General features: G+C 59.8%; 1 protein-coding gene and 1 pseudogene across 9 annotated transcripts in view; both read right to left on the bottom strand.

The window, feature by feature from the left end:
• Window positions 1-846: 846 nt before the first annotated feature.
• Window positions 847-10,355, bottom strand: LOC124101175 (securin-like; annotated as a pseudogene).
• A 3,726-nt stretch (window positions 10,356-14,081) lies between these two features.
• Window positions 14,082-27,949, bottom strand: part of Hdac4 (histone deacetylase 4) — a 270,631-nt gene continuing 256,763 nt past the window's right edge. For all 9 annotated transcript variants that reach the window (XM_058583297.1, XM_046456906.2, XM_058583294.1 and 6 more), the window contains 5 exons: window positions 27,586-27,704; window positions 26,093-26,226; window positions 19,502-19,586; window positions 18,709-18,850; window positions 14,082-18,533 (listed from right to left, as the gene is read on the bottom strand). In XM_058583297.1, coding sequence (XP_058439280.1) covers window positions 18,494-18,533; window positions 18,709-18,850; window positions 19,502-19,586; window positions 26,093-26,226; window positions 27,586-27,704 — 520 coding nt within the window. In that variant the 3' untranslated portion in view covers window positions 14,082-18,493. The remainder of the gene's footprint in view (window positions 18,534-18,708; window positions 18,851-19,501; window positions 19,587-26,092; window positions 26,227-27,585; window positions 27,705-27,949) is intronic.

The raw sequence follows: 27,949 nt of genomic DNA, 5'->3' as shown, positions 1-27,949 counted from the left end.
GGAGTCAGCAGGCCCCTGGAGGGCCGTGACCCTCTGGAGCACCACGTTCCTGCACTGGTGTCCTTCCTCCTCAATCGCCCCGCGGCCCTGGGGGCCCGCCTTGAACCCGACAGATTCTGACACGAGACCGAATCTCATGCAGCGTAACAAGGGAGATCACTCCTGCGGCTGAGCCCCTCAGCACCTGCTCGGCCCGACCGTCTCGGGGACCAGGGCAGCCTGTGTGCTGATTCTGATCACAGAGCTGACGTCCCCAGAAACCCGCTCTGGGGGCGATGCAGGGACCTCTGGGAGATCTGGGGGCCATGCAAGTCGCCACAGGACAGTTTCCACACATTTTCAAGCATTTCCATCACCCCCACCCCAAGAGCTGCCTCAGGGTCACTGGGTCCTCCTGGCCACTTGGTTAATCCCTGCTCCCTCCCCGCCCAGGCCACTGCTGACCCTCCCTGACTTGAGCACTTTGCACGGTGGACACACTGATCAGTCTTTCCCCGACTCCGTTCTCTGGAACCCAGTGTGGGTCCCCGACACCACCTGTGCCGAGGCTGCCTGGCATGGGGTCCTGCCTGCCATGGTCTCGCTGTGCACAGACGCCACGTTTTGCTTGTCCACTTCCTGTCGGGGCCCAGACACCCTTTCCCACAGGCCTTGCACCCACTGCCCAGCGGCAGCAGGAGAGGCTCCCGTCTCCCAGGGCCTGGCCAGCATCTCCTGGGTGGGTGTTCTGGGGTGTGGAATGTCATCCTGCAGGGGCTTCCATTTGCACTGACCCTGATGTCCACCCATACTGAGCGTGATGCTCATGCTTTATTAACATAAAGAAACTAGAAAGCACTGAGAAATTTAAATATCCATGTCATAACAAACGGGTGGCAGTTCCACACCCAGGTTGACAGAAGGGGACTTGAAGGGGACTGCAGTGGATCCGATGCCCATGGTGACGATGGCATCTCCACAGGCGCAGGGGGCCGAGCTGCACAACCTCTCAAGTCCTCTCTCCTCGTCCAGGACCAGGAGAGGCACTCCCCTGGGGGCGAGTGAGCGACCGGGTGCTCCTCAGGTCAGAACTCTCAGGATCTGAAGGATCGCAGGGAAGGAAGTCTTCTACCTCTGGGTAGTCTCCTCGGAGGCAGGACCAGAGCTTTTTGCTTTAACATCTTTTTGGCAGGGAAGGTCGGCTGTCCTTGTTGTGGGGTGCATTGGTCCTCACTGACTTTCTGTAGCTCTGTTGACAGTTCCCAAAGCCTTTCTGACGGTTTTAGGTACGGCTGGTGTAGCGTCAAAGGTTTTGCCAACAAGTGGAGCTGGGACCTGAGACCTCCCGCTGAGGCTTTAACTAGCATGTGGAGGCCCTGGCTTGTATCCCAGGCCCAGGCCCCCGCTCCAGCACCTCCCCAGGAGCCACACGGGTACAAGGTTCTCCTTTTCCCTCTCAACCGAGATCAGAGCAGCCGTTCTGGATTGCTCTAGGGATGAGACGTGTCTATGGGAAACCGGGACCCAAACCGCCCCCGTCTTTTGTAAGCTTTTCGAAAGCTCTTTACGGATCATGCCCAACCCTTTCGTCAGCTGCGCCATTCCTTGTAGTGCTTCTCACCTCCTGGGATGTCTTGGGGTGTGCAAGTCTCGTCCTAGATGGTACCCATCACCTTTCGGTTCTTCATGCATCTTCTTCTGTCGTGTCAGTGTGAGAACTTTGCCTTACAAAGGCCCAAAGCTTCTCTGTTTTCTTCTCCGTCTTACAGCTTGAGTTTATGACCCACGTTGGGTGGATTTTCCTGCGTTATGTGAGGTCAGGTCTAGATTCTCTTATTTCTAATGAGTGGCCAACGTCCAGTACCACTTGCTGAAAGGCCATCTCTGCTCAGTGATCTGTCTCTGCACCTTAGTTGACAGGCAAGTGGGCGTCGCGGTAGGTTTCGTGTCTGACCCCTGGGGTCCACCTGGGCCCTAGCGCATTTCCCTGACTCCTGCGCCCCAAGGGAGCTTTAGAATCGGGAAATGTCCTTCTTTTCCCAAAACTGTCCTGGCTGTCTGGGGCTCTTTGTATCTCAGTCCACGGCGAACGGGGCATCTTTCCTGATGTCCTTGTGACCCTTCGTTACTAGCCGAGGAAATGCACTCGGTTGGGAAGCGCTGGTCTTGGATCCAGGAACCCTGCTGGAGCTGTGGGCTGGACCATTTCTGGGCTCCCTAGGCTTCCTCCATTCCCCTGGGATGCGGCCTCTTGTCCTTCTCCTGTCTGGTCCCTCATCTGGTGTCCTTGCCTCATTTCGACAGCTGCACCCACCAGCAAATGCTGAGCAGGGATGGGGAGGTGACCGTGCCCCGCCCCGGTCCTAAGTGCAGTCTCAGTCCCTCCCACCAGATGCGCTGTCTGCGGCAGGATTTTTGCAGAGGGCTTTCAGAAAGGCAGCCACTCCTTGTCTTCCTGGTGGGAGAGAATTCCCACAGGACGAAGGGATCTCCTGTGAACTGGCAGAGGACTTGGCTTCTCCCTATTCTGCAGACATTGTTAATTGATGTCAGACTTTCAGTCAACATCGCACTCCTCAGGGCCACCGGTCAGGGGCACGGTCCCCTGCGTCCCTGGCTCCCGCGAGCTGGTGCTGGTGGAGGTTCCGGGTGTCTCAGCTCAAGCAGAACCTTGGCCTTCAGCTTTCTGATGATGTCTCTGCTCCGAATGTGAATAAGACGGGCCCCGAGAGGGAGCTGCCTGTCCTCCGTGTCCTGTGGGAGTCGTGAGACAGGAGACGTTTCTTTGTTAAATCTCTGATCGGATTCACCAGACAAGGCATCTGAGTCTGAGGTTTTTGTGGAAAGATTCATAATTACAAAATCAAGTTTTTGTACTTTTATTAATCTATTTGGGATGAGCATATTTTAACTTTCTTTTTTGGCAATTTTCTTCCATTTAAAATACGGGTGTTACTGGTTTTTATAATGAATTCTGAACATACAATAAATAAGTCAAGAATCACAAGCACCCTCCACTGCAGCTGATGTGCATTCTATTCGTTTCTAATATTTTCTTGAGATCTATTGTTGTTTTCATAAACATTAAAACCAGGAAGGAGATAATATCAGCATAGTCCCGACCTGCTGGTGTGAGGAGGGGGCGAGGAACAGGGCAGGGCCAGGCGCTGGCGCTGACAGCATGGCCGTGCCCAGGAAGCGTGCCCAGGGAGCGTGCCCGGCTGCCCGTGGGGGGGGCACTGAGCAGTCGGAGAGAAGCCAGCCGCAGGGCAACGATCCCGAATGCCAGGGACCCTGAGGAAAGGTTTTGCCCGCGTGACCGATGGGCCAGATGCGCAGCCTGCGTGTAAGCTGGGGACGATGTGGAAGGCAGGCTGCAATCTTCTAGGTTCTTGAAGGGTTTGTAGAGGAGTCTGCCTAAGGGAGGGGTCTGCCTCCAGTGTGTGGCTGGATCCTGCTCAACGTCGGAGAGCAGCAGACGGACGGTGGTGGGCGGATGCCCAGCTGAGGACGGTCAGTCTTTCTGGGCCTGGAAATAGCGGCTCTTTATTCTCATGGTCCCAAGCTCAGGAGCCCCCCACCCCAAACACTGAAACCAGAGGTAAATGATCACTAACAAAGCTGGGGGGTCCCAGTCCCAAGGGGGCTCACTCCTCTGGGGAGCAGGGAGGAAGGGGCACTTCTGCTTGTTTACAGACCGCGTCCTTCTGCACCATCAAACCCACAAAACAGGAACCTGGTGCTTACAGTCAAGGGACCGAGTAGCCAGCAGAACAAGGCCCACAGACACGGAGAGCCAGTGCTACGGGGACAGACAAGGACGTTAAACCCCCACCCTGATGACCATGGGAGAAAGAGGGAAAAGCAGGAAAATACAGAGAAATTTAAGAGAGAGATGTGACAGTCTTTCCCTAAACTACACCAAACCCGGAGGCAGAGTGGTGAAGAGTGCCCAGGTCAAGGTCAGAGAAACCCCTTCCGGCCCTGTTCCTGCAGGGGACCCCGGGCGCTCCTCCTCCTCTGGCTGCAATGCAGGAAGGTGCCTCTCAGGCCTGGCAGGTCTGCCGTCCCCTCCATCTGTGTCCACCCCAGAACCACCTTCTGTCCTTCCCCTGGCCAGTGCTCCCTGGGCCGCTCCTCTGCGGACTCGCCTTCCCACAGAACTGGACTCTACTTCACGGCATTTTCATCTACTTTCCACCAGGCCCGGCTGCTGCCCTCCCAGGTACCTGAGAAGTCAGTGCCACCTGCGGTTCGTGTTCTACCAAGTGCAAGGGGTTGGCCACTTCTGATGGCAGAAGTGGGGGGGGGCACGTGGCTGCTGTGACTGCTGCAGGCAGGGCCAGACACCACCTTCCGGAGGAGCTGGCCGTCAGCTGTGTGGCTGTGAAAGACAGGGCTGTGCAGAGCAGCAGCGTGGGCAGCACAGGACTGCTGGCCCGGGGCCTCAGCCGGACGTGCTATGTGAACCAGCTGGCAGCCAGGGCTCCTGCAATGCAGTCCTGTCCCCGTCCGTGCTGCCGTTCGCGCCCGAGGTGGTTCTCTGACCTGGGGGGACACCTCACATCCAAACCACAACTCCCCACCCCTGGCCCCCCAAAGCTCATAACCATCTCACCATGCAAAACACATCAGTCCATCCCAAGGGTCCCCAAAGGCTCAATGGTCCAAGAATCGCCCAAAGTTCAGATCCAAAGTCGTCCCTGAAGCTCAAGGTGATCTCGCAAGGTGAGCTCCTGTAAGATCAAAAGCAATTTATAAGTGCCCCATATAATGATATGGAGTGAACATTTCCATCCAGAAACATAGGGGCATAGACAAAAGGGATGGGGCCAAAGCCAGACTGAGACCCAGCTGAGCAACAGGTCCTGCAGCTGCCCGCCCGGCGTCTGGGCCTCGTGGGCGGTGATATTCCCTCCAAAGGGCTGGTAGCTCTGCCCCCCGTGGCTCTGTGGGTGGCAGCCCAAGTGGCCTTCCTGCTGGCTTGTCTCTGCCCAATTCCCACAGCTTTCCTAGGACAATGCCCCACGTCACTGGCACGTCTTAATCTCGGGGGTCCCCCCTGCAGCTGCGGCTTCCTCCTCACATGGCCACACCTTGACTTCTCTGGGGCTGGGCACAGGAACTCCAACCCTCTGCACTCTGCAGGCCTCCCAGGCCTCCCTCCCCCTAACTCCAGCATCCTGCGTTCCCGCAGAACAGCACCCCGGGGTTGACGCCCAGGTCTCCGTCATCTTGAGCAGCCCCCAAGCCTCCAGAGACCCTGGCTGCATCAGCCTCTGAGTGCCTGGGTGGCAGAGCCCCTAGGGCAAGAAGGGAGACCCACTGGTCTCTTCTCAGAAGAATTTTTACTTTTACTCCCTTGAGTCTGAGATGGGTGTGGACATGCCAGCTCCTGAGAAGCCCCGGCCTTCTTTCTCATCTCCTCTGGGCAAGGTCCTTAGCACGTCTTTAGTGGCCTCCCGCCTTTAACAATGGCAACTTCCCTAGCCCCAGTTTCACTCCTACCTTTCAAGTGTAAGGTTTTCAATTCTTTCTGCTCATGAGTATCACCATAAACTTGGCTAAAAGTCTCCAGCAATATCCATGCTTCCGCCTGAATGCTATGCTGCCTAGAAATTTCTTCTGCCAGATTAAGAAGTCCATCGCTTTTAAAACCGACCTGACAAAGTCTCAGGACATGGGAAGGGTGCAGACAGCTTCCCAGCCAGCATGACACAAATGACCTCTAGTCCTATCACCAATGTGCCCTCCTCTTCCTTCAACCCTCTTGAGCCCTGTCTACACTGTCCACTGTCCTGTTGCACCTGGTCTCCTGAGCTCCCCCAGGTCAGCCGTGAAGATCTGCTCACAACAACCCGAAGCATTTCCAGCTGCTCTGCTCACATCTCAAAGTTCCTCCCCCCAACTCCAAAAGCTTCTGAACCACACGGTCAGGTCAGCCACAGCAGCGGTCCCACTTCTGCTACCAATTTCTGTGTTAGTCAGCTTTTTTTTTTCCCTGCTGTGACTAAAAGACCTGACCAGAACAATTTTAGAGAAGGAAAGTTTACTTGAGGGCTCTCGGTTTCAAAGGTCTCCATCCACAGGCAGCAGGCCGCGTTGGTCAGGACTTGAGCTGAGGCAGGACATCATGGCAGAAGAGTGTGGTGGAGGGAAGCTGCTCATGTGATGACCAGGAAGCAGGGAGAAAGAGAGAGGTCTCCATTTTCCAAATACAAATATAGACCCCAAAGCCCTGCCCTAATATGCCCACCTCCTCCAGCCACACTGGCCTCCATCCACCACCGACTAAGCCAATCAGGGGATGGATTGGGTCAAGGCTCTCACAGCCCATCCTTTCCCTCCAACCCTCCTGCATTGTCTCACACGCGAGCTTTTGGGGATGCCTCACTCCAAACCACCATAGACACAGAGCTCCGGGATCCCACCGCTTGATCCCTCACTAGTAACTCACAGGAAAAGTGTCAGGTGCAGCACGGGCTGAGTCAGCTGTCTGCAGGGCAGGCCAAACTAAGTAGCTGCAGGGTGAGCTGGCCACTCAACCCTCTGTCTGGCTCGTTATCACCTGTTGCTTCAAGCCCAACGCCCAAGTCCCCGCTCAAGGCTGAACACTCAACCCCCTTGTGTGCCAACAAGGCAGCTTGCAGACCCAGAGACCCCATTAGATTTGGGCTATAAAATCTCCCTCCTGCCAGGCCCCCCCCCTCGCTCTCTCTCTCTCTCTTCTCCTCTGTTGCACTGCTGCAATTAAGATCTCTTGGTCGCACTGAGTGTCGTGGTCACTTTCCTTTCAAAAAGGCCCTGTGCATTTTTCAGGACGTCTAGCTCAAAAGCAGCTGATAATGAGGTGAAAATATAAACATGGAACTTTGCTGGAGGCCAAGGCCATGGGTATGGCCTCCACATCTGAACTTTGAAATCAGCGGGCAGCCAGGTCCAGTTGTGGCTTTGCTACTAACCAGTTATTTTAGTCAACCGTCTGGATCTCTGGGAACCTCGGTTTCTTCTTCTATGGAGAGCAGGGCCTACTCCCCTAGGTGCTTCCAGTGCCTTTTAGTCGAATACCTAACTGCAGTGCGGCTCTTGGGCATTGCAGGGCCCAGTGGACAGCAGGCTTTGTGAGGGTCATTAGGTGGAATCACAGAAGCCCAGCTCCTGACCAGGGAGGGCCCAGCTTGGTGCTGGGGATGAGATCTGGCTCCCTGGGCTGTGCTTACGGTAGGACTCGCGGTGGAGGGTCCAGGGCAGGGCAGGGAGGCCTGGGGCCGGTGGTGTGGTCGCAGCTCCCGCCCAGCTCTGGGCAGGGCCAACTCCGGCCCCCTCTGAGCCCGGCCTGCAGTGCCTGCTGTGGCCACGCCCCTTCCCCCAGCCCCAGGGGTCCCCTCCTCTGTCGGGCCTGCTGCCAGCTCCTCTTCCCCATCCTGTCTGGGCCTTGGCCTTCCTCTGGTCCCCTCCTGTCACCCAGATTCCTGTCTGCACAGGCCCCGCCCCCAGCCCCCTGGGTGTGTTCCCAGCCTGGTTTTCCTCCCCCAGACGCAGGGTCCAGTGTCCAGGATGCCCCGCTGTAGCTACGGAAGCTCAGCTCACTGGGTCAAAGCCATGGACTTCGGCCTCTCCCAGACCTGGCCCTCACGCCCTGCCCGTGCTGGCAGGCTCCTCGGGCTCCGCCCTGGCGCCCCCTGCCCCCTACTGCCCACCAGGGATCCATCGTCCTGCCAGCCAGGTGCCCCGTGGCCCCAGTGTGGGGCACCTATAAGCACTTGCATATGGGACAGGACTGGTGACAGGGCGGGTGACAGGACAGGTGACATGTGGGTTTATGGCAGTATGTGGTGTGGTGATTACACAGCAATGACGTGATCGTACTCCACAGTCACAGGCCCTGGGTGACCTGTCCTGGTGCTCTGGTGTCCATTGGGACCGAGTCACCCTCTGGTGCATACTGCCTGCTATGGCGGTGGCCCTGCCCTCGCTGTGCCATCTGCCGACTGCGGGCCTCAGCCAGCACTCAGCACAGAGACGCGCAGCACCCAGCCGAGGCGCATAGCCAGGCCCCTCCCTGAGCCGGTCAGCACCTTGGCTCCCCTCCCTGACGCCTGTGTCCCCGACAGGTCAGGGCCCTTCCCACCACGGGGACCCCTCTCCTGCACCCCTGGCCTGGTGCACCTACCCTGGCCTGCGCCCTCCTCACCTCCCAGCACATGGGCCGGTTCCTGGCCTCCCCAGGTGTCCGCCTTCCTGGCCTCACCTGTTGTGGATGAGGGAGACTGAGCCTCTGTGTTCTACTCTGCCTGCGTGGGGCGGGTGAGTGTGTGGGCAGCTGTGAGGAGCGGAGGCCCCGTGCTGGGAACAGGGTGGCCTGGGTCCTCGCTGCCCAGAAAGTCCACAGGCTGTCCGTGGGACAGTGGGCTCCACTCCAGGGTCCCCCAGCAGAGCACATGCAAAGCTCAACAAAAGGACCCATGGCCCCTGTCTCGGCCAGGAGCCTCACTTTTTCAGTGGTCACGTCCCAGGATAGTGAAGCATGGTCTGAGCCATGCCTGAACTTTGAAATCAGTGGGCAGCCAGGTCCACCTCCCACATCTTCCAGGGAGCGGGGTTGGGGCCCAGGGATGGACAGCGGGCCGAGGCTGTGATTCCCGGCAGCACCACCAGGTGGCGTGGGACCCACAGTCCTACCAGCTGGGGCTGAGCCTGGGAGCCCCGCAGGGGCCCTTTTCCCAGTCGGCCTCCTCCCTGGTGGTGCCCAGCTCCACCCCAGCCCCCAGCACGTGCACGGCAGGGACTTGGAAGTCTCTAAGTCCCACAGGGACCAGCGGGTCATCATGGCAGGTCCCGCCTGGAGCTGAGGCAGCCGTCCCCCATCTGTGGCCCCAGGCAGTGTTGATGGAGGCAGGTGGGTCAGGGTCAGCAGAGCCCAGTCTAAGAGGGGCCCAACCCAAGGAGGGAACAGTGAGGGGTGAGGCCTCTCCATCCCTCCCCAAGTGACCTGGACATTTTAGAGACAGATGGCACAGCAGGGCTCCTAACAGCCCCGTGGAGAAGACCCTTCCAGGCACCATGTGCCCTGCGGTGGGCTTCGGCCACACCCCACTCCACCTGCAGCCTCTGCCCAGCCCTGACTGTCATTCAGTTGCCTGAGGAGCCCACAGGAACCTCGTGGTACCCACCAGCAGGACCCAGGGCACTGCCCAGCCACCAGGAAGGGTGCAGGCGCTGCCTGGCTCTCAGCTGCACCCATCCACTCCGCCCCTGCTTCCTGCCCAACCCAGTCTCAGCTCCTGCTGGGTCCCAGAGCTCAACGTGGACTATAGCCTTGGTGTCTCCGTGGTTTCAGCTCCAAGGATGGCTCTGTCTACCAGTCTAGTCCGGCCGGGCTCCTGGGGACTGTCCCAGCTCTGTAGTCTCGATGGGACAGAAGGTCATCCAGTGACACAGAGGTGTGCTGGGCTGGGTGGGGTCTTCTGAGCTGAGGGTCACAGCTTGGCCCTGGCCGGGAGCTCCCCGAGTGCTCTGCTTGGGTCTGGGAGGCGACCAGCCAGTCCTTGGCACACGGGCCTCGGCAGGAGGTGGGGAGGTCCAGGGAGTGGGCGGTCAGGGCTGGGGAACCAAGGACAGAGAACTGGGGCCAACCTGAGCTGCCGGGGGCTGCCCTGGGGCCTGACAATGGCTCCATGCCTCTCCCAGAGAGCCTCACACCCAGTGCTGAGGGGCCGGGACCCTGAAGCCACCAGACTCCCCTGGAGACCCACGGTCATGAGATGGCCTCCCATGAGCTGTGATCCCCACTGGGTCCACTCTGATGTCCTGGCAGGGGCCTCCCAGTGGGGAGAGAAGGGCCGCCCTTGGGAGTGGCCCTGGGTGTGTGAGCCTGCGGGGCCAGAGGTCCAGAGGAGGCCAGTGAGCTCCGGGCAGCCCCTGCCCTGAGCCCCAGGGTCAGGCCAACCCCAACCGTAGCTCAGTCTGTGACCCCGGGAGCTGGAAGGCACTGCCTCCCTCAGGAGTACCACCTGCCCCCCACAAGGAACAGCGCTCTCAGGACACGGGAAACGTGAACCGGGAACCGGGGACTGGGAGCAAAGCACAAGTCCTGAACCGGGGAAGGTGCGGTTCGCGGAGGGAGGCCAGGACTCCAGGCACCCTGCTGTGGCCCAGCCCTCCCTGCAGGTGCCCTGAGGGCGAAGCTTCTTAAAACCGCTCAGGCTGCACCCCTCCGACAGGCTGGGGCACAGAGGAGCCCGTGAATCTCACCGGACACAGCTGGTGAGGTTGCCAGGCTGCCAGGCTGCCACTGAGCCCCTGAGGGTGACATCTGCTGGGGTGTCCAGGCTCTCAGGAAGGAATGCCACAGTGATCGCCTTCTGCAGGCTCATGTCCTGGGGACTGCCTGGGAGTGTACCCAGGCTGGCACAGCCACGCAAGGTTCTGGGCACCCTGTGACAGGTGTCTTGTGGGGACACTGCCCTGCAAACCTCTGGACGTGGCTGCTGCTCTGAGCAGGGTGTCTCAGCACGTCTCATGGTGAGGCTTGTCCCTGACTCCACTTGATTGACACAAACGTCTCTCGGGCTGAAAACACGAGTCCTGCTGTGCGGCTCCTGCTGGGCTTGGTGGACGTCACTCACTCAGACCCCGTCATTAAGTCCCCTGAGACACATTTGTGCTTTACGGTCACATCTGCCCATGTTCTCCTCATCGATTCCTCATTTCTGTGGCCTCTTTCTTCTGTGAAAAATCTCAAGCAACGTGGAAGAAGACAGCAGTATCATGAAGCCCCAGTGTCACCTGGCCACGAGTCACCAGCTGTGGCCAATCTGTCCCACCCACCTTGCCCCCAGCCCTCTGGCCTCACTGGGCCATTCGAGGCGTGACCCAGCCGCATGCCTCGGCTCTGGACTTGCTTTGACCAGTGCCCACTCTGTCGGCCACGTCCTCTGCTCCTTTCAAACCTGCCGCGGTCCTGCGGTGGAGAGAAGGGCAGTGTGCCTGCAACCTGCTTTCAGAACATGCGGGTGGCTCTGTGTCGCATGTCGGACGTGCTGGGATTCATGCCGACCCTTGGTGTGAAGTGTCAGTGTCCCCTTTCTCCCCCACAGTCCCCCAGCGTACCTTCTGTTTGCACCCCGGACCTCTCTGGTCCTGCTGCAGGTGGGGCTGAGTGGCAGGTGCCAGCAGGTGGCTGCAGGCATAGACGGGCTCTCAGGGTCCACGAGCCCCACCCCGGAGCTCAGGCTGTTTGCAGCTGGGAACGCGCCCTGGGTTTTGAGGGGTGGTGTTTTACCGAGTCTCTACCTGAAGCTCGGAGCTGGTCGCTGTTAGGACCTGGGTTCAGTTACCAGCTTCAGCTTCTTGGCTGACACCGCCCGTCACTTCTAGGGGAGCGGCCACTGTGGGGCAGTGAGAGAGCTGGAGGGTGGGAGGGGACAGGAGTGGGGGTAGCGGAGGCAGAGGGAGGAGGCAGCAGGAGGGCACCGGGGCCTCTGGTGGCTCCTCCTTTGGATATCTGCCTGGGCTATCTGGACGGGTGCCTCGGCAGACCAAGTCCATGTCCCCCCTCCATTACCAGCTGGTGGACGGACAGAGCTGCTCTTGTGTGGCCAGCGGGGCTCCTACTGCAGGGAAGACTGCTCCCGGACATTCTGCTGGGACATCGTGGGACCAGATGAACGCACATGGTGGGAACCTGTCTTCCCCAAAGTGGCCGTAGCTGCGATGGCTTCATCAGGGGGGACGGACCACACACAGATTTGGGATCACCCGGCCGCAGCCCGGGGCGGATGTCCTCTAACTCTCTCCCCATCTTTTCATGAGACCAAAGGGGCCTCTGAGGGCTGCCTGGCCAGAGCGTGCCTTTCCATCAAAGTGGGATCCAGTAAGAATCTAAGACTGGAAGAAGGCACTGAGAACCCGGTGGGCAGAGGACTAGCCTCCAAACCACCAGGTCAACGGGCTAGAGATGGAGCCCAGGCTCACAGGACAGGCTGACTGATGCCCTTGCTCTCTGGGGACAGGAGGGACTGACATTCTAGAAGGTGAGACAGACAGACGAGCAGGCAGCCTGGCTGGCCTCTGCAGGGCTGGGTCCAGGCTGGGTGACTGGTCTGCAGGCTACAGCAGGGTCCTGGGCTCCTGCTCAGAGTCAAGGGTGTCAGTGGCAGGGCCAGGCGGGGGTCGCAGGGCCACAGCACAGAGAGGGCATGTGGCCAGGGGAACTATGATACATCTTGAAGGCAGAGCTGGCAGATGAGATGCACAAGCCTGAAAACGTGCCCGCGGCCCTCCTGGTGTTGGTGCCACAGGACGGCTGCCTGGGAGAGGGCAGTCTCCCCCAGCCACGAGGGGTGACGGGTGTCACTCTCAAGTCTGGTAACACAGACAGTAGTTCTGACCAGGTGCTCTCTCATGGATCACGTGCTGTGGCCACACTGTGCCGAGCTGGGCGGTGGCCTGTGGGATGCCCGCTTGGCGAGGAAAGAGAACCTGCCGCAACCCTGGGGCTGCACGAGGGGCCTTCCCCCACCAGAGGACCGGCCGGCCACTCAGACCTCGGAAACACCCAGCGTCTGCTGCTGGAAGCCCTGGAGTTGGGGGTAGTTTGTCACGCAGCAAGGGGTGGCTGGCCCTCCACGGCCATGTGAGCTGTAAACCGGAACAGCAAAGAACACTCACCAGACTGGCCGGAGTCTCAGGCCTCGTGGTGGTCAGTGTGACCCACAGGGACAACTCCAGGTCCAACCCACCCACGTGGTAGGAGTGGGGAGGGGCCTGGTCACAGGGAGGGCGACCTTGCTGGGCACAGGGGTGTCGTGGTGCGGAGGAACCGGCCGTGCTCCAGGAGGAACACAGTGTTGGGGTCACTGGCGGGCGAGTGGGAGGGAGTCGCCCTCTGTGGCTACCACCTGGTGAAGGCGGAGCACCTGGAGGGCACCCTGAGCACAGGCCAGCAGCAGCCTCACGAGCTGCAGACAGGCACCACGGCACCACCCCGTGGCGGAGCTTCAGAAAACACACCAGGCTTTGCTTTTATGGGGAGAAGTGTGCCAAAGTGCAAGACCAGAGGTGGACTCGCCCTTCCCAGGGCAGGGGGCCTGGGAGGGGCTGGGCGTGCCCCCCGCCCCGTGCCAGCCCTTTAGAGGGTGAGAAGGGCTGGGGGCTCGGGAGGAGGGCTTGCCCAGCATGAGCCAGGCCCTGGGTTCCATCCCACGCAGAACGAGTCAGGAGGGGACGGCGTCTGAAGCCGAGTGCCTGAGCGGGACTCAGGGCTCTCTCCCCTCAGCCTGTTCTGGACACAGAGGTCGCCACGGAGTGAGTCCATTCGGGGCGAGTCCCTGTGGCCTCACACAGGCTCTGGCCAGGCCCCGCCTCACCTGCTGCGGGGCAGGTGAAGCCCATGGCCGAGTCTGGCAGCCTAAGCTGCCAGCGGTGCCTCTTGCACTTGTGGCCTTGGGCCACTAGGGCTGGGCGTCCGGCTGCGTGGAGGCCACCTGGGCAGCTCTGCTCATAGCTCCAGTGTGGCCTCTTGAGCTTCTGAGGAGACTGACTTGGGGGCAGGTGTGGGTGCTGAGCGCCCCGGGGGCACAGGGTGGAGGAGGGAGAGGAAATGGCCCTGCAGGGCGGCAGTGCAGGCCTGCCCTCTCGCAGGCCTCCCTAGGGGCCAGCTGGAACAAGAAGTCACCTGAGTTGGCCCAGGCCGGCCAGAGGTGGCTGGGCTTTTCCACTGCCCAGTTGATGAGTCCTGGGATGCAGGGGCCCAGGGCTGTGCAGTAGGACATGCCATGGAGGGACGGGGGCGGTGACTGCTGTCTGTGGACTCGCATCTCTGAGGAGCTGTGCCAGTCGTGGGCAGCAGCCAGGCCTGGGCCCCACCCTCCCCTGGCCTCATTCACGTGTGAGGCTGTTCCAGCCAGGTCCACTCAGGGGAGTAGAGTGCACCAATTCAAGGTACTGCAAGTCTAAAACGAAGACACTGCCAAGGGACCCTCCCATGCAGAGGTCAGGCCCCAGGCTGGGCCCAGGGATCCCCGGGGTGTGGGCGAGTCAGCCCAGCAAGGCCCCAGACGCAGGGAGCCATGGCGAGCGCGACTGGGAGAAACCAGAGCTGCAGGCATCAATGCAGACTTTATTTACACCACAAGAGGGACAGGTGCATGGGGTTATAGGACACTGCACTCCAGGAGGTGGAGACAAGTGGACCGTCAGAGGACACTGCAGTCGTGAAAAATCACCCACACAGAACAAAATGAGGATGAGAATCCCAAAACAAGGTGTCCAGCTCCACCAAGCAAGAGGGGCCTGGGCAGGTCCAGGCAGTCAGGAAACGGTGGCAGGCGCTGGCGGTGGCTGTGGCCTGTGGAGCCCACGCAGGCCCCACCTGCTTACCCACATCTGGGAAACGCTCTTGGGTGAACCGGCTCGGTCCCTCCGTGTGGATGTGCGTGGATCTATGACTTAGGTCTGTCATTCTCACAAACTGGAGAATCGTGTCTGCACCGTGGAGCACACACACCAAAGAACAGAACTGCTCACTGGCTTTGAGAAGGAGACTTTTAATCAACGTCAAGGTGAGGCCGAGCCAACCAGCCACGCGGCGCTGGGGGAACGCCTCCCGACCCAGCGCCCGGGCCGCTCAGGCCGCACACCACCCGTGACAACAGCCAGGCGTGTGCACAAGAGGGGGTCCTCAGACCCCAGTTCTCAATCAGAACAAATGGTCACAGGGCCGGTGGCGGGCAGTGCACGCCTGGCCTGTGGAAGGAAAGAGAAGAAACAACAGAAAACAGAACAAAATCCCTCCAAACCAACTGCGGGGGGGGGGGGGGGGGGGCCCCCCCCCCCAAGCTGCAGTTTGCCTAAAAACACTGTTTCCACATAAATACAATAAACTCTATTATTGGTATGTCACAAGTGCTAGGTAAACTTTTTTCTTAATATGACAAATGTTTAAGTAGTCCTTTTTATTTTTCTTACAATAAAAAGTACAATTTCTTTAAGAATAAGTTCCACGAGACTCAAACTCCCCTCTCCTCTCCCGCAAGGTTCTGTTTTGTTCTACAGAAGGATTTCTATGTCATGAGAGGGGAACAAAAAGGCATTTTTCTTCTTCCCCAAAGCTGCCGAGTTTGGCGTGCAAATCCGTATACAACGTAGGACATGCTGGCGTTCCGTCCATGCAACTTCCAGGTGTAGGAAACTTAAAAAAATATATTCATCTATTTATATCTATATATTTATATATATATCAATGCCCATAAAACACGTGGGCCCAAAGTCTACAAAAGAACAATGGAATGAGCACGTGGCTGTCACCAGCAAGGAAGGCATGCTCTGCCGGAGCATGGACACACGTCCACTGCTAAGCTGCAGGATGCAGGCCCGCTTCTGTGCTGAACCACTGCAAAATGACCTTCCTCCTGGAAACAGACTCTAAAAGTAAATAAAAACTGAAACACTTTGACAAGTGGCCCTCAGGTACCAGAGCCCCGGGATGCAGGGTCGGCCAGGCCCAGCGGGCGCGGCCTGCTGGTGGGGCGTGGGCACGTCATGGCGCAGCTGGAAGCCCCAAGGGCAGGTGGCCCCTTGCATCCGGTGGCCTCACTGATTGGGGTTTCCCTTAAAGGGATGTAAAGTGCTCTCATGGGCTCCTGGCCAGTGACCCCCAAGGCCTCTCAGAGGAAGAAAAAGGCGGCAGGTCCAAGGACCAGACAGGGAACATGTACAAAGGGGCCCTCCCTGCCGTGGTCTGCCCCAGAGGCCCAGGCAGACCCTCGGCCATCTGCCCTGGGGGCTGGCCATGGAGAGGGGGCCAAGTGTGTCTCCAAATAAAAGGCTACCTGGTGCTGCTTCTGCACAACCACGCACCTCCCCGGCCAGGCTCTGGGCAGAGGCGACTCCGTCTGAAGGAGACCGTGAGTCCCTCCAGTGCTAACCTGCCACCAGCCAGCCCAGCTGTCCCATCACCTCAAGGACAGAGAGACTCTGCATCCCCCCAGAAGCCTCGCTGGCAGCAGAGGGCAGGTGTCAGGGCCCCATGGGGCGTGTGGAGAGTGGACCTAGGGGTCAGAAGGGCTGGCTGCTGGGCCCAGTCACCATGCAGTGCCACAAAAGGAGAAGGGCCACTGGGCCCTGCAGACCAGCTCTTTCTGCCCCCGAGGGCTTCAGAACCAAGAGTGGCCAGTAAGGAGTGGGGGGGTCAATGAGTCCCAGGACCTCTCTGCCCTGCTTCCTGCTCTCCAAGCACTGTCTCACACTGACCAACAGCAGCCAAGCGGCCAAGAGTCTAAGGAGCTGCACTCACTCAGTCCAGTCTGGCTGCGTGTCTACCCTGTAAACTTCACCACACTCAGAAGCCCTTCTGAGACAGGACCTTCCTCCCAGGAGTCCAAATGTGACACACTTTGGAATGAAATCGGTGGCTTCAAGTGCTAGAAAATAAGTTACCAGTAAAAAGTGACTGTCAGTTACTGTCACAGAAAAAGAGCACAGACACAGGCTGGTGGCCCTTCAGGGACCTGAATGCTCCACAGCTCAGCAGGCACAGGGCCTCCGTTCCCCAGCTCAGGCCCCCTCAGGCCTGCTGCTCCAGCCAGGGCCCAGGCCGCAGGGCTGCAGAGGGACTGCAGGGGCAGGGCCTGCTCCAAGCCACAGTGGCCAATGTGCCTCAGAGGTCTTTGGAAAGCTGGAGCCACAGCCTGGCCCGTCCCTGCCCGGGGAGCACATACCACCCCGTAATACTACTAGTGCTGCAGGCAAAGAGCCTGGCTTCCTGTATGGCTGCTGGGCAGAACTGGGCAGAACCGGGAAGGGCTGGGTGCCGCCCTCAGCCCCTCCTACGAGCCAGCTGGTGGCAGCAGTCTGCCTGCCGCAGACTCCGCCCACGGTACAGAACACACAATAAAAACCTCCAAGTCAAGAAAAGCACAAGCAAGAACTTAGAAAGAAAAAAATATTTAGACATTATCACCATTTGGAAAACTACTAAATGGTAAGGAAAAATGTAAAATTCACAAAACAATGTTTATCCAGGGTCTTTTTGTGAAAAATTCATACAAAAAATCAACAGCAAATTTATATTCTTTGCTATAAAAACTCATTAGGTACATATGTGCATGGAGGCTTGAAGAGGGAGGGGCTCTGTTAGAAAATAATTAAAATTAAAGTACACGCTGGCAGGGAAGGCCCAGGGATGAGCGAGCTGTGATCTGACCTGAAAGCCGGCCAGCTGGGGCTCCAAATGAGGTTCATCCAGACCGTCCCCTAAGCACCTCGGAGCTCAGCCACAGGTCCTCCATTCACCAGGGACTGTCACCATCTGCATTTATTTTATATATAACTCTCTCTCTATATATACTTTTTCTATAAATGCATTATAAATATTTTATCAAGATCTCATAAGAATCAAGTTTCTTAGCTTGGAGTACATTGGAATATATATTATACACGTATATATTTATTTATACCTAAAAATTTAAGCAATACTTCATGCTACCTGCTTTTAGTAAAAGCATTCCGACCGTGACACTGCAGGTGTGCCCAGGACATGCTTCACAACCGAATGGAGATGCTCAATTGCTACATGACGTATGAGAAAAAGAACACTTTGGATTCATTGAAAATTTGTTGGACTTCAAAACCCCAACAGTGTTTGCCGCTTTTTTGGAACTACCTCCAGATCCCTTAAACAGCAATAAAGCCCAACAAGGCCGCCAGACCACGGCCCTGGGCCCTCGGCCCTCGGCCCTCGGCGGCATCTGCCACCTGCCCTCACAGCATCAGGCCAGCACCAGGCTGTACCCCACAGGAGACGGTCCCACCAACTCCTGCTGTTTGTTTTTCTTAAGGCATTGTTCCTCAGACTCAGAAAACCCAGCCACAGAAATCCATCAGAACAATAAAAAAAAGGCACAAACTCGCATCTTCCGATGGCTTTGAGAAGCTCAAGCCGATGCCCAGGCTCACGGTTCTGTTTTGTCCAGTTATTTTCTTGAAAGGTTTGTCCAACTCTGTCCGGCTCCTGCGGCCCCCGCGGCGCACCGCCGGGCCGCGAGGCAGGCCAGAGCCATAGAAAACTTACTCTTAAAAAAAAAGCTACAAGATGAGCCGAGTGTCTACACGGAGACTGTGGGTTTGTGGGTGAGAATCAAACTTAAGCACCAGTTTTAATCAAGTGTGTCCTGTACTGTTAGGACTGTGATTTCCGCTTTCTCTCTGTGTGTCAACTAACCCGGCCACTCTGCCCAGGCAGCCACAGCCTTGTCCCTCGCGGCTCCTAGCACGCCAGGGTGCACGCCAGGGTGCACGTGGCTGGCGCATGTCTGGCCCGCTTCTCGCCGCCCGAGTCCAGTGACGCTGCAGGTCACCTTGCACGCGCCCAGACCAGGATGGCCTCCCGCTGCCGCTGCACGCCTCGTGGCCCTGCGCTGCGAGAGCGCTGCAGGAGGATGCGGTGACACGGGCAAGTCTCTTGCTGAGCTTCAAGACGAGACAGACGAAGGAGAGCACAGCAGCTCCGCGGCTACAGGGGCGGCTCCTCCTCCATGGGCTCCTCTTCCGGCCTGTGTGGGGAGAGGGGCAGCGGGTACTGTGGCGCAGTGCTGGCGGGGGGTGGGGGGTGGGGGGGTGCTGCTGCCCTGGCAGCAGAGTCCCCATCCCTGCTGCAGAGCTGCTGGGCCCAGCGCCTGTCCACCTCCCCATGCCAGCTGAGAGCCGCGGGGCGCGGCAGGCGCTCACCTCTTCTCGGCGGGCTTCACGCCCACGGACAGCGAGGCCATGGCGGTCACTGTCTCTGCTTCTTCGTTCTCGCACTTCTGAGCCTCGATCAGAGAGCGCCCCACGGTGGAGGATAGGCGCTGGAGGCAGCGCCAGTACTTGCCTGAAGGGAGGAGGAGGCACCAGGACAGGGTCATTGCCAGGTCCTGTGGGCCCCGGTCTGGGCCCGAGACATAGCGTCTTCACGCATGCCCCTTTCAGCTGCCTGGCGAGGTGCTCGCAGGACGGGCACCAGGCCCACCCCAGCGCCTCTGCCAGTCTGTGGGAGGCAGGTGCTGAGTGTGGGCTGGCGTTGCAGCTTTGCGGGGAGCCCGGTGGCGAGGCTCAGAGCCAGGAGCCACGTCCTGTGGGGGCCAGAGCAGGCCTCTGGAGTGTACGCCCTACTGGACCATCTTGCCCACTGGGGTCTCTGAGAAGGGTAGGCACTGTTGGTGCAGCCCAGACAGGTGGGCCCGCCTCCAGGTGGCCACTGAGGCTAGTGTGAGGACAAGGGCCTGCGCCTGTGCTGGCCTCCGCAGGGCTGAGGAGCAGGCCCAGCCAAGCTTGCTCCTGCTGCTGGGGATGTGGCCAGGGACTGCGTGGCACACCGTCCGAGTCCATGACGACACTGTCCCAGTAGTCTCTGTCAGCGCACCCACTGCGGGAAGGCGGGGCCCGAGTGGGCAGCCTGGGGGCAGCTGACAGGACGAGGGGCGGGGCACCGTGGAGTCCTGCGTCCAGAAGGGGACCCCACAACCACACGGCGGGCACTTACTGTGGACCTCCATGACCTTCTCCATGGAGCGGACAGCGTTGGCGTTGGGTCTCTGCTGCAAGACCTTTTCTGGCAGAGGCTCTAGCTGAAAAAAGGTAAGGTACAGTGACCACAGAGGATGTGGCATTAGCCACACGTCCAGAGACAATGTGCCTCCTGATGGCACGACCTGTGGAACCTGGGAGTGTTCCACAGGTCGTGCCATGGGGGAGGGGGGCGGCTCAGGCCAAGTGTGGTGGCCCCTTGCTGTCCATTTACCTCGCGGCCCCAAGAACTAACAGGGAGCACCAAGCACAGCGGGAACAAGCCCATGACCTCCCAGGAAGAGAGGGCCAACAGCAAGGTGGACAGACACTGGCCTCAGAAGCCAGGATGTGGAGGCCAGGCTCGGGCTGGAATGACTTTCAAAGCCCTCGGTCGAGGTGGACGAGGCGCTTGCTGGGACCACTGCTGCCTCTCCTGGGTGCCTCCCAGTTCAAAGGGCTCATGGGAGTGCCCAGAGCTCTGCAGCAGGCAGACTGGAGCCACACAGGAGTGGGAGCAGGGCGGCATCGGCAGGGAGCAATGCCATGTGCTTCCACCACAGAGATAGCCACGCCCAACGGTGCCGGTCTGCCGCAGTGTGGCCGGGCACAAAATCGCGAGCCACTCAAGCAGGAACGAACTTTATTTCTAAAACTCCCACGAACGCCATGCACACCATACCAACCGGCAATCCCTCCTCCGGAAATCCCTCCTCCCGCACTTCCCCAACCAATGGGAACTCTCCGGGAATCCCCTCAAAAAAGTAGCAGGCCCAGGTGGACAGCAGGGGTCTAATATCCAATTGAATGCACATCTTAACATAACCATTATCATCTCAATGGCTTGCTGGCCGTCACCTTTCAACCAAAAATGCCATGCGTCATTCCTACTGGCTATGGGATCTCAGCACCGGTCCCTTGTACAGGTGGACGAGCAGAGCCCCAGCCCCCTCAGCAGGGGCAAAGCACAGGCCTCGGACTCTGGGGTCAGAGCTGCTGCAGACCAGTGACAGCACATGGTCACCCACCCTGGACGCTGCTGTCAGGACCACAGTTACAGCACTTCACAAAACATTCTCACCTAAAAACCTTAAAATGTGTAACTCTACATGAAGAACACGGCATCTTACACAGAAGTCCCTCAGCTGGGCGGGGTGGTCCCAGCACTCGGGAGGCCGAGGCAGGAAGACCCTTTGCCCCAGGAATCCGAGACCAGCCTGGGTGAAATAGTGAGACCCCGTTAACAAAAAGCCCCTCAGCACCCCTCAGCTCCCCAACCTGCCAACTTGCTCTGGGGGGTGCCACCTGCACGCTCAGCGCTGACGGGGCGCTCCGGGCGATCTGCGAGGACCCTGGGTCTTCCCCGGCACGGCGGCAGGCTCCCACGGTCCTGTCTGTGCCTCCCAGGCCACGAGGCCTGCCTCTGCACGGCCTGCGTAGCTCTGTGTCCTTCCCAGCACCCAGGGCCTGCCTTCCACAGGTACCACGCTGCCCTCAGGCTGGCCACCTGGGGGCTCACGGATCTCTGTCCCCAGCAGAGGGCACAGGCCTATAAAGAATGGACACAGGAGCTACTGCACCAAGCTGTCACATGCCTGTTGCCCGCGCCTGGGCAAACTGAGAGCAGAGTCCTCCGTCCTCCTCAACCGCACGTCCCTGAGCTGCTCTGGGAGCAGGAGTCCTGCCTCCTGGGAGGACAGCTCTCAGGACTGGGTTGAGCTGCTCTGGGAGATCTCCCCGTGGCAGCGAGTCACCAAAAGCCAAGAGAAAAGACAGGGGCAGTGTTCGAGGCTGTGCCAGAGAGATGCTCTGGGCTGGCAGAAAACCAGAGAGGGAGAATGCCAACCCAGGACGCGGCAGGAGCAGTGGCTGAGCCGCGCTCCTCAGTCCCCATCAGAGAGTGTCCGGACACCTGGGGCTGGAAGAGGGGCTGTGATCCAGGCGTTGGCTCAAAGCTCATGTGGCCCAGGGCTGCGGCGGCTTCAGAGGCGCTCCCATGCCCACGGTCGACAGCCCACACGAGGGGCTCTGCTCTGGAGCCACCGGCCTTTCCTAAGACCAGGGGCAGGGAAGGGCATGACGTCCTGGGTTCCGGGGTCTCCCCTTCCTAATGGGTCTTATTCTTTTGTTTAATGAATCCTACAAGCAGCCTACTAAGCACCGACCACTGTCTGGAGACTAGGGATGCGTGATCCCCCGACACCGCCTGCCACCAAGAGCGTCACGCTGGGGGAGGGAGCCAACACCCTGGGACAGTTAGTAGGCGAGTCAAACACTGAGTGGCAGGAGGGACGAGGTGCACGCCGGATGTGCGGGGGGTGAGGTGGGCAGGCAGGCTAGATTGCATGCAGTGTCAGGGTGGCCTGGAGACAGGGCGGGCAGGCAGGCCTCAGGGGGAAGCAGGAAGAGCCCAGTGCAGGCTCCTGGAGGGGGAGTGGAGAAAGGGAGGTGGGGCCGCAGGGTGGGCAGCAGCTCCATCCCTCCTCAGATGGAGCCAGAAGCAGTGGGGACTGAAGAAGCCACAGGGCTCTGGGTGCTGGGTGGCCCTGGAAGCAGGGCAGGGGCCCCTCCTGGCAGACTGTGCCCAGGTGGGAAGGGAGTAGGGAGAAGGGGTTGCTCTCAGCTCAGAGGGATGGGGAGAGACCAGGAGTCCACAGGGACTGACGGTCCTCACAGCTCTGCTCAGGACAGGGGCTGCAGACCACAGCCTGCATGCCGTTAGGAGGATGGGGGGGGGGGCCCGAGCGGGAGTCCGGCCTCCTGGGAGGACAGCTTTGAGGAATGGGGTTGAGCTGTGGATTCCAGGCCTGGGAGGAGACAGGAAGGTGCCTCTTCCCAAGAGCCTGGCTTCCTGGGGGAGCAGACGGGGATGGTGACCACGCAGCAGAGGGCTGTGGAGGTGAAGAGGCCCGCCCAAGGCCAGCCCAGAGACAGGTGGCCAGTGCCAGCCACTCCCAGGACCAACAGAACAGACAGGAAGCGTGCGGCCGGCTAGGGTGGCCCTGCTGGATGCGGCAGGGAGGGCTGCTGGCCAGGCTGGGACCCGGGAGCTCCGACTGTCTTTCATCACATATGGAATGGAGTCAAGAGTGAAGAGCATTGCGAGGCCTCACAGCTCCCCGGCAGCACTGTGGTCAGAGCTGGTGCTTCCAGGACCCACGGCTCTACTTTGTTGGGACATCTGGGTCGAGCGGGGCGACCTCACCTGCCACCTTAATGGACTCCAACAATGCGGTTGCCAAGTCTGCCGGTCCTCTGGGCACCTGAACCTGGGCGCCCCCAGAAGCTTTTTCCAGGGCCAGCCGGCAGGCTGCCAACCCCTGCAGTGGACATGGCCATGCCCAGAGGCTCAGGGTGAGTCCCCGGCCACTGGCCCGGGCTTGGTCAGGTCTGGGAGTGTCCTGTAACCCAAGTCTCCAGTTCAGACCCCGCAGACTGTCAGCTGGCAGTGCTGCCTCTGGCCCACTCTCGGGAGACAAGCAGCCTTCGCAGCAGGCCCTTCCTTAGGCCTCGGTGCGCGGCCTCTTGCCGAGAGGCATGGGCGGCCATCCTGAGGCTCCTTCTGCCTCACCCGGGACCTTCCCGCCAGGGGAGCAGCTGCTGCTGTGGGGACTCTCAGCTGGGCCTTCAGCACTCACTGCTCCTCCACTGGGCCTCCTCTGGGCCCAGCAGCCTGTCCAGCTGCCCTGAGCACTTGCAGGGCCAGCAGATGGTGTGTCCCCAGGCCTGGCCCTCAGGTCAGAGGGCGGCTTGCTCTGCTGCTGAGAGCGCCACCAGAGCCCACCTTCCAGGGTAGCAGGTGGCTGGGTGTGGGCACTGCAGGCTGGTGAACAGGAAAGACTCCACAGGCCCAGGGACCAGGCAGCCACGGGTCTCCGTGCTCTTCCAACAAAGACAGATTTAAAAAACAAACTATGAAAGGGCTAAAAATTACTGTTTCTTTTGGAAAAAAAGTTTGCAGAACCCGGCCTCAGTCCATAACCCAGGAGGACACACCCCTGCTGACTAGTCTAGACGCTGGGTCCTGAGGCCACACTAAGGCCAGCTCTCGCCCCCCCACCAGTCACGCAATGTGAAGGGGCTCTCTCAAGCCTCAGTGTCCGCACCCATGACGTGAGGTGACAGTCCCGGCAGGGCAGGACTGCTGGGGCCTAGTGGGCACGGCCCAGCCAGCCCTTGAGACGCAGAGCGGACAGAGGAGCCCATGGTTCCTCAGAGGGGCTGGGATCCGCCTGGGAGGAGGAGGCTGCGACGCCCAGGGTGGACAGCACTAGCCTCTCCGGGAGCTTGCTGGCTGTGAGAGCACACCCCTGTGCTGCCCAGGTCTGCCTCTTGGGAGAGGCTGGGGAACGGCAGGGCACTCGCTCATGCTGGGCAACAGGGGAGTATGTGGAGCAGAACACGGAGCCAGCCCTGAAGGGCTCAGGGCCACGACTCCCGCACCCAAGCCAGACTGGCAAGGGCTGAGGGCCCCAGATATACAGGTGCTGGTCATCCAGCTCTGAACAGTGGCCAGTGGGAGGAGGGAGCCTGACACACACAGGGACCCCGTGCAGGCAGGCAGCCTCTGTGCTGAGCACGTGTGTGAGAGCAGGGGACCCCCTGGAGGAGACAGCTGGCCGCAGAATGCATTGGCCAGGCTCTCACGTGCCACTCTCTCCCAGGCTCCTGCGGCTTTCCACGTCCACAACTCCTGCAAAGTACCAGGACATCACAGAAGAGCTAAACGCCTGGACGAAACCCTCCTGCATCGGTGTCCGCCACTGACCCTGGAGCAGGGTCAAGTAAAGTGGTGGCACACAGGCAGTGGGCCCGATGAGCGCCAACCTTGGGGACAGCCTCCCACAGGAGAAACGGTCTCCCGGACCAACCAAGAGCCTTCTCTGCAGACCGCTCCGGGGACCTCTGCTGCCCGCTGCAGCAGGACTTGCGAGCAAGTCCAGGAAGGTGGCTGACAGCTCTGGGCCCCACCCCAACTCAGCAGAGTCCAGCATCTTTTGGGTGGCTTCCCAGTCATCCTCAGTGACAGCTGCAAACAACTGTAAACCAGAACCAGTCCAGGCAAGGCTGCAGGAGAGCAGGCCTGAAGATGGAGGCGGGAGACCGCTGCCCCAGCAGGATGCAGGGTGCCTCTCTCCGCTGCTGTCCGCCAGCAGCTGAACTCCCTGCGGCCGCTGCTGGCCACAGCTGGTCGCCTGGTGTGTACTGCCAAATCATGCAGCACGCTGTACATCAACCCTCATCAAAGGCCGCAGGGCAGAATAGCGGGGCTTGGCTCAGCGCTCCTGAACTAAAGAGGTTTTTACAGAGCCCTCAGTAAAGCTAGCGCTTCCTGCTGTTTGATGTGTATAAGTGAAAGAACATTTTCTTGTTAGAAGAGCAAACGCATGAGGAAGCAAGAAGGGGCCGGGCTGGGAGCCAAGCTCTCTGCTGGGAGTTCAGTCACGAGCTCTGAGAAGCGCAGGGCTGGCCCTGAACTACAGCGAAGAGTCAGAAGACTATCACGTGAAGAAGGACGAAGAGAACATTCTGGAGACTTTAGAGTGAGGCAGCTGCTATTTCATCCCAGGGGTCACTGGGCAGGCTCCAGCAACAGGACGTACTCGCATCTCCGCCCCCCCAGATTCTCATCAAAACAAGGGCTGCCCAGGACGAGGGCAGAGCTGCCAGACAGGACAGGGCTGCTGGCGCCCTGCCCCACCCACACGGACCCCTGCTAGCTTCTCCGCTGGCTCTGAAAATGGCCAGAGGCCCGAGCCCAGGACTGCAGCCCGCAGTTCTGACTCCATGGGGTGTCCTCAGAGCCAGGTCTGTGGGTGACCTCTCCTCCATACAACATGGCCAGGATGCCTGAACCTGACCTTCCATAACACAAGCTCAGGGTCTTGCACATAGGTGTGGCCTTGCACATTTGGGGTCTTGCCTGTACCATGGACACTCTTGGATGGTTCTGCCATTACAGTGTTCCTACTAGGGGCCTGGTGTGCAGCCCAGTGGGCAGGGTAAGGCCACAGCTCCCAATATATGGTGAACACAGCTTGGGCCAGTCCCATCCTCCACGAGTTCATGGAGCCCAGGCCACAGGTGACCTCACACTGGCCTCCAACCACCATCCCTGACCCTGGCTCTCAGATGGCAGAAGAGGCTTCTGGGTGAAGGGGCCTGTCCATCCCTGAGACACTGACTTGGCTGTGGACCCACAGACGTGACTCCAAACTGGCTGAGAATTTCCTACAGAAACCAACTGGGCACAAAGGGGCCAGCAGCCTAGAGAAGGCCAGACCTCCCACCACGAGGCCCTCAAGGTGACCAAGATGGCGGGGAGTGGGCAAGCAGCGCCTGCAGACGGAGGGTCTGCTTGCCTCCCACCCTCTCCTGCTGCTGCCACCGCAGACTTCTGCCAAAGCTGCGACCATTCTGACAGTGGGGGACAGAATTCAGCACGGGACTGAGAGCCCAGTGAAGCGGGCCACAGGGTCACAGACTCCGCGTCCCCTGACCGGAGCTCCTGGGCACACGGGCCTGGAACCCGTGGTACGAAACATTCTGGGGGGTTAGGTCTGCGTACCTCGTTTCCCAGCAAGGCAGACACGCAGGCTTCAGAGGCGTCACAGATGGCCGTCAGGTCATGGCCTCCCTCGAGGGCCAGCACGACCCGGCCACCAGCCAGGCCCATTAGCTGCTTCGTCAGGTACCCGAAACCTGCAACAGGAAAGGGACTCACAGGGAGGCCAAGCTAGGCAGTGGGTCAGAGCCTCCCAGGAAGGCCGGGCAGGGACGCCCCACCAGCAGAGACCGTGGGGGAGTGACGGTCCCAGGGTCCCTGGGACCCGAGTGAGTCGTGGCTTCAGACTTTACCATGCAGCATATCATCCTGCTTGAGGCCCATGGGCCCTCTGGCAACTGATGTGCTCTGCACGCAGTATTGCCCAGGCCACCTGTGCCACACAGGGCTTTCCTACACCACGTCTGGGCATCTGCTCTGGGGGCAAGTCACAGTCTCCCTTGCACCCACAGCAGCAGCCTGGCAGAGGGCACCTGGTGGGCAGCAATAGTCACCAGCCATGGAGGCTGGCTGGCTACAGAGCCAGAGGAACCCTAATGAACCAGTGGCCACAGTCCTGGCCTGGCCCTGTGCCAGCTGCAGACCATGGTGGGCCCGACTTCCAGAAGACTTGGTCTGTCTGGTGGAAACAGTGCCATGGCTTGCAGGCTTCTTGGGGTCTCCTTGGAGAACTGTGGCAGGAGGGCACCCTGGGTGACACTGCAGAGGTAGGCACAGTGGCGCTCTTTGCCTCTGCCCGGTCACTTTGTTAGCCACCAGGCCCCATGGCTAGGGCAGATGGGCTTTAAGAGGCCTGTGCTAAAGGGCAGCCACCCTCAGGCCACCTAGCTTCCACCTTTCCAGCCCTGGTGCGTTCACGTCCACCCTAACCTTCTGCACCAATGGAGGGCAAGAAGCAGGAGTAGCTCACGGGGAGCTGGGGCCCTGAGGGAGTCACCAGGACAGGCCTCATGGCCCTGAGAAGCTCCAGCCACAGAACAATCTCCAAGCTCCTTGTCAGTGGGGAGGCAACCAGTCTCTGTGACAGCACAGAGGGAGGCCACAATCGTCATAGGCAGAGCTCTCCAGCTGTCCTTCCTCCAGCACTGTAAGTGTGGCCAGTGTCTGAGGCAGGGCTCGGGAACGTGGCCTTCCTTCCCAGCCCCACCCCACCCACGTCCCTCGTCTCCCATGGCGTAGCAGCACCAGAGAACAAACATGCCAGAGCAGGTGTCAGCTTTGGGCAGCTCTGGGGCCTGCGTGCTCCTCAGGCGCCTATGTCCCTGTGACCGAGCCCCGTGTGCTCTGGCTCCTGGCTCCCGGGCAGCTAGCCCCGAGGGCACAGGTGGGGTTCCCTGCCCCGCAGCCCCGCAGCCGCTCTCTGCTCTTTGGGACCCAGAGCTGGGGAGGGTTGCAGTGCCGTCTCGTCCTGTTACCTAACACAGGAACACAGCGGGTCATAAACATAAGTGGTCAGTGGGGGACATAGCAAAGGTGACCTCTGCACACCCACTTACACTTGGCAGAGAGTGTGTACCCTCCGAGAGGCGTGGGGTGGCCCTCCACAGCGTCAAAGCCCGACGAGACCAGCACCATGTCCGGGGCGAACTCGCTTGCGATCGGCATGACCACAGTCCTGCAGGGCCAGAGAAGGGTCATCAGGTCAGCTGAGCACATGGCCAGGGTTTCTCTTGGCCCACTCACGGTCAGTGGGAAGGAGATTACCAAGTGTGACCATGGTGCACTTCACTTCTTCCACCCAGGCTGACAAGCTCTGCAGGAGAGCCACAGCCCAGGTCCGCGTGGCAGGCTGCTCCCTGCACACACTGGGAGGCCATCTGTAACCAGCACGGCCTGGCCGCGTTCACATGGGGAGGCAGG

The sequence above is a fragment of the Marmota monax genome, unplaced genomic scaffold, assembly GCF_021218885.2.
Source record: "Marmota monax isolate L192 unplaced genomic scaffold, Marmota_monax_Labrador192_F-V1.1 WCK01_AAM20220418_F8-fsc00230, whole genome shotgun sequence".
Classification (NCBI taxonomy): Eukaryota; Metazoa; Chordata; class Mammalia; order Rodentia; family Sciuridae; genus Marmota; species Marmota monax.
This window is presented reverse-complemented; position numbering and strand designations above follow the sequence as displayed.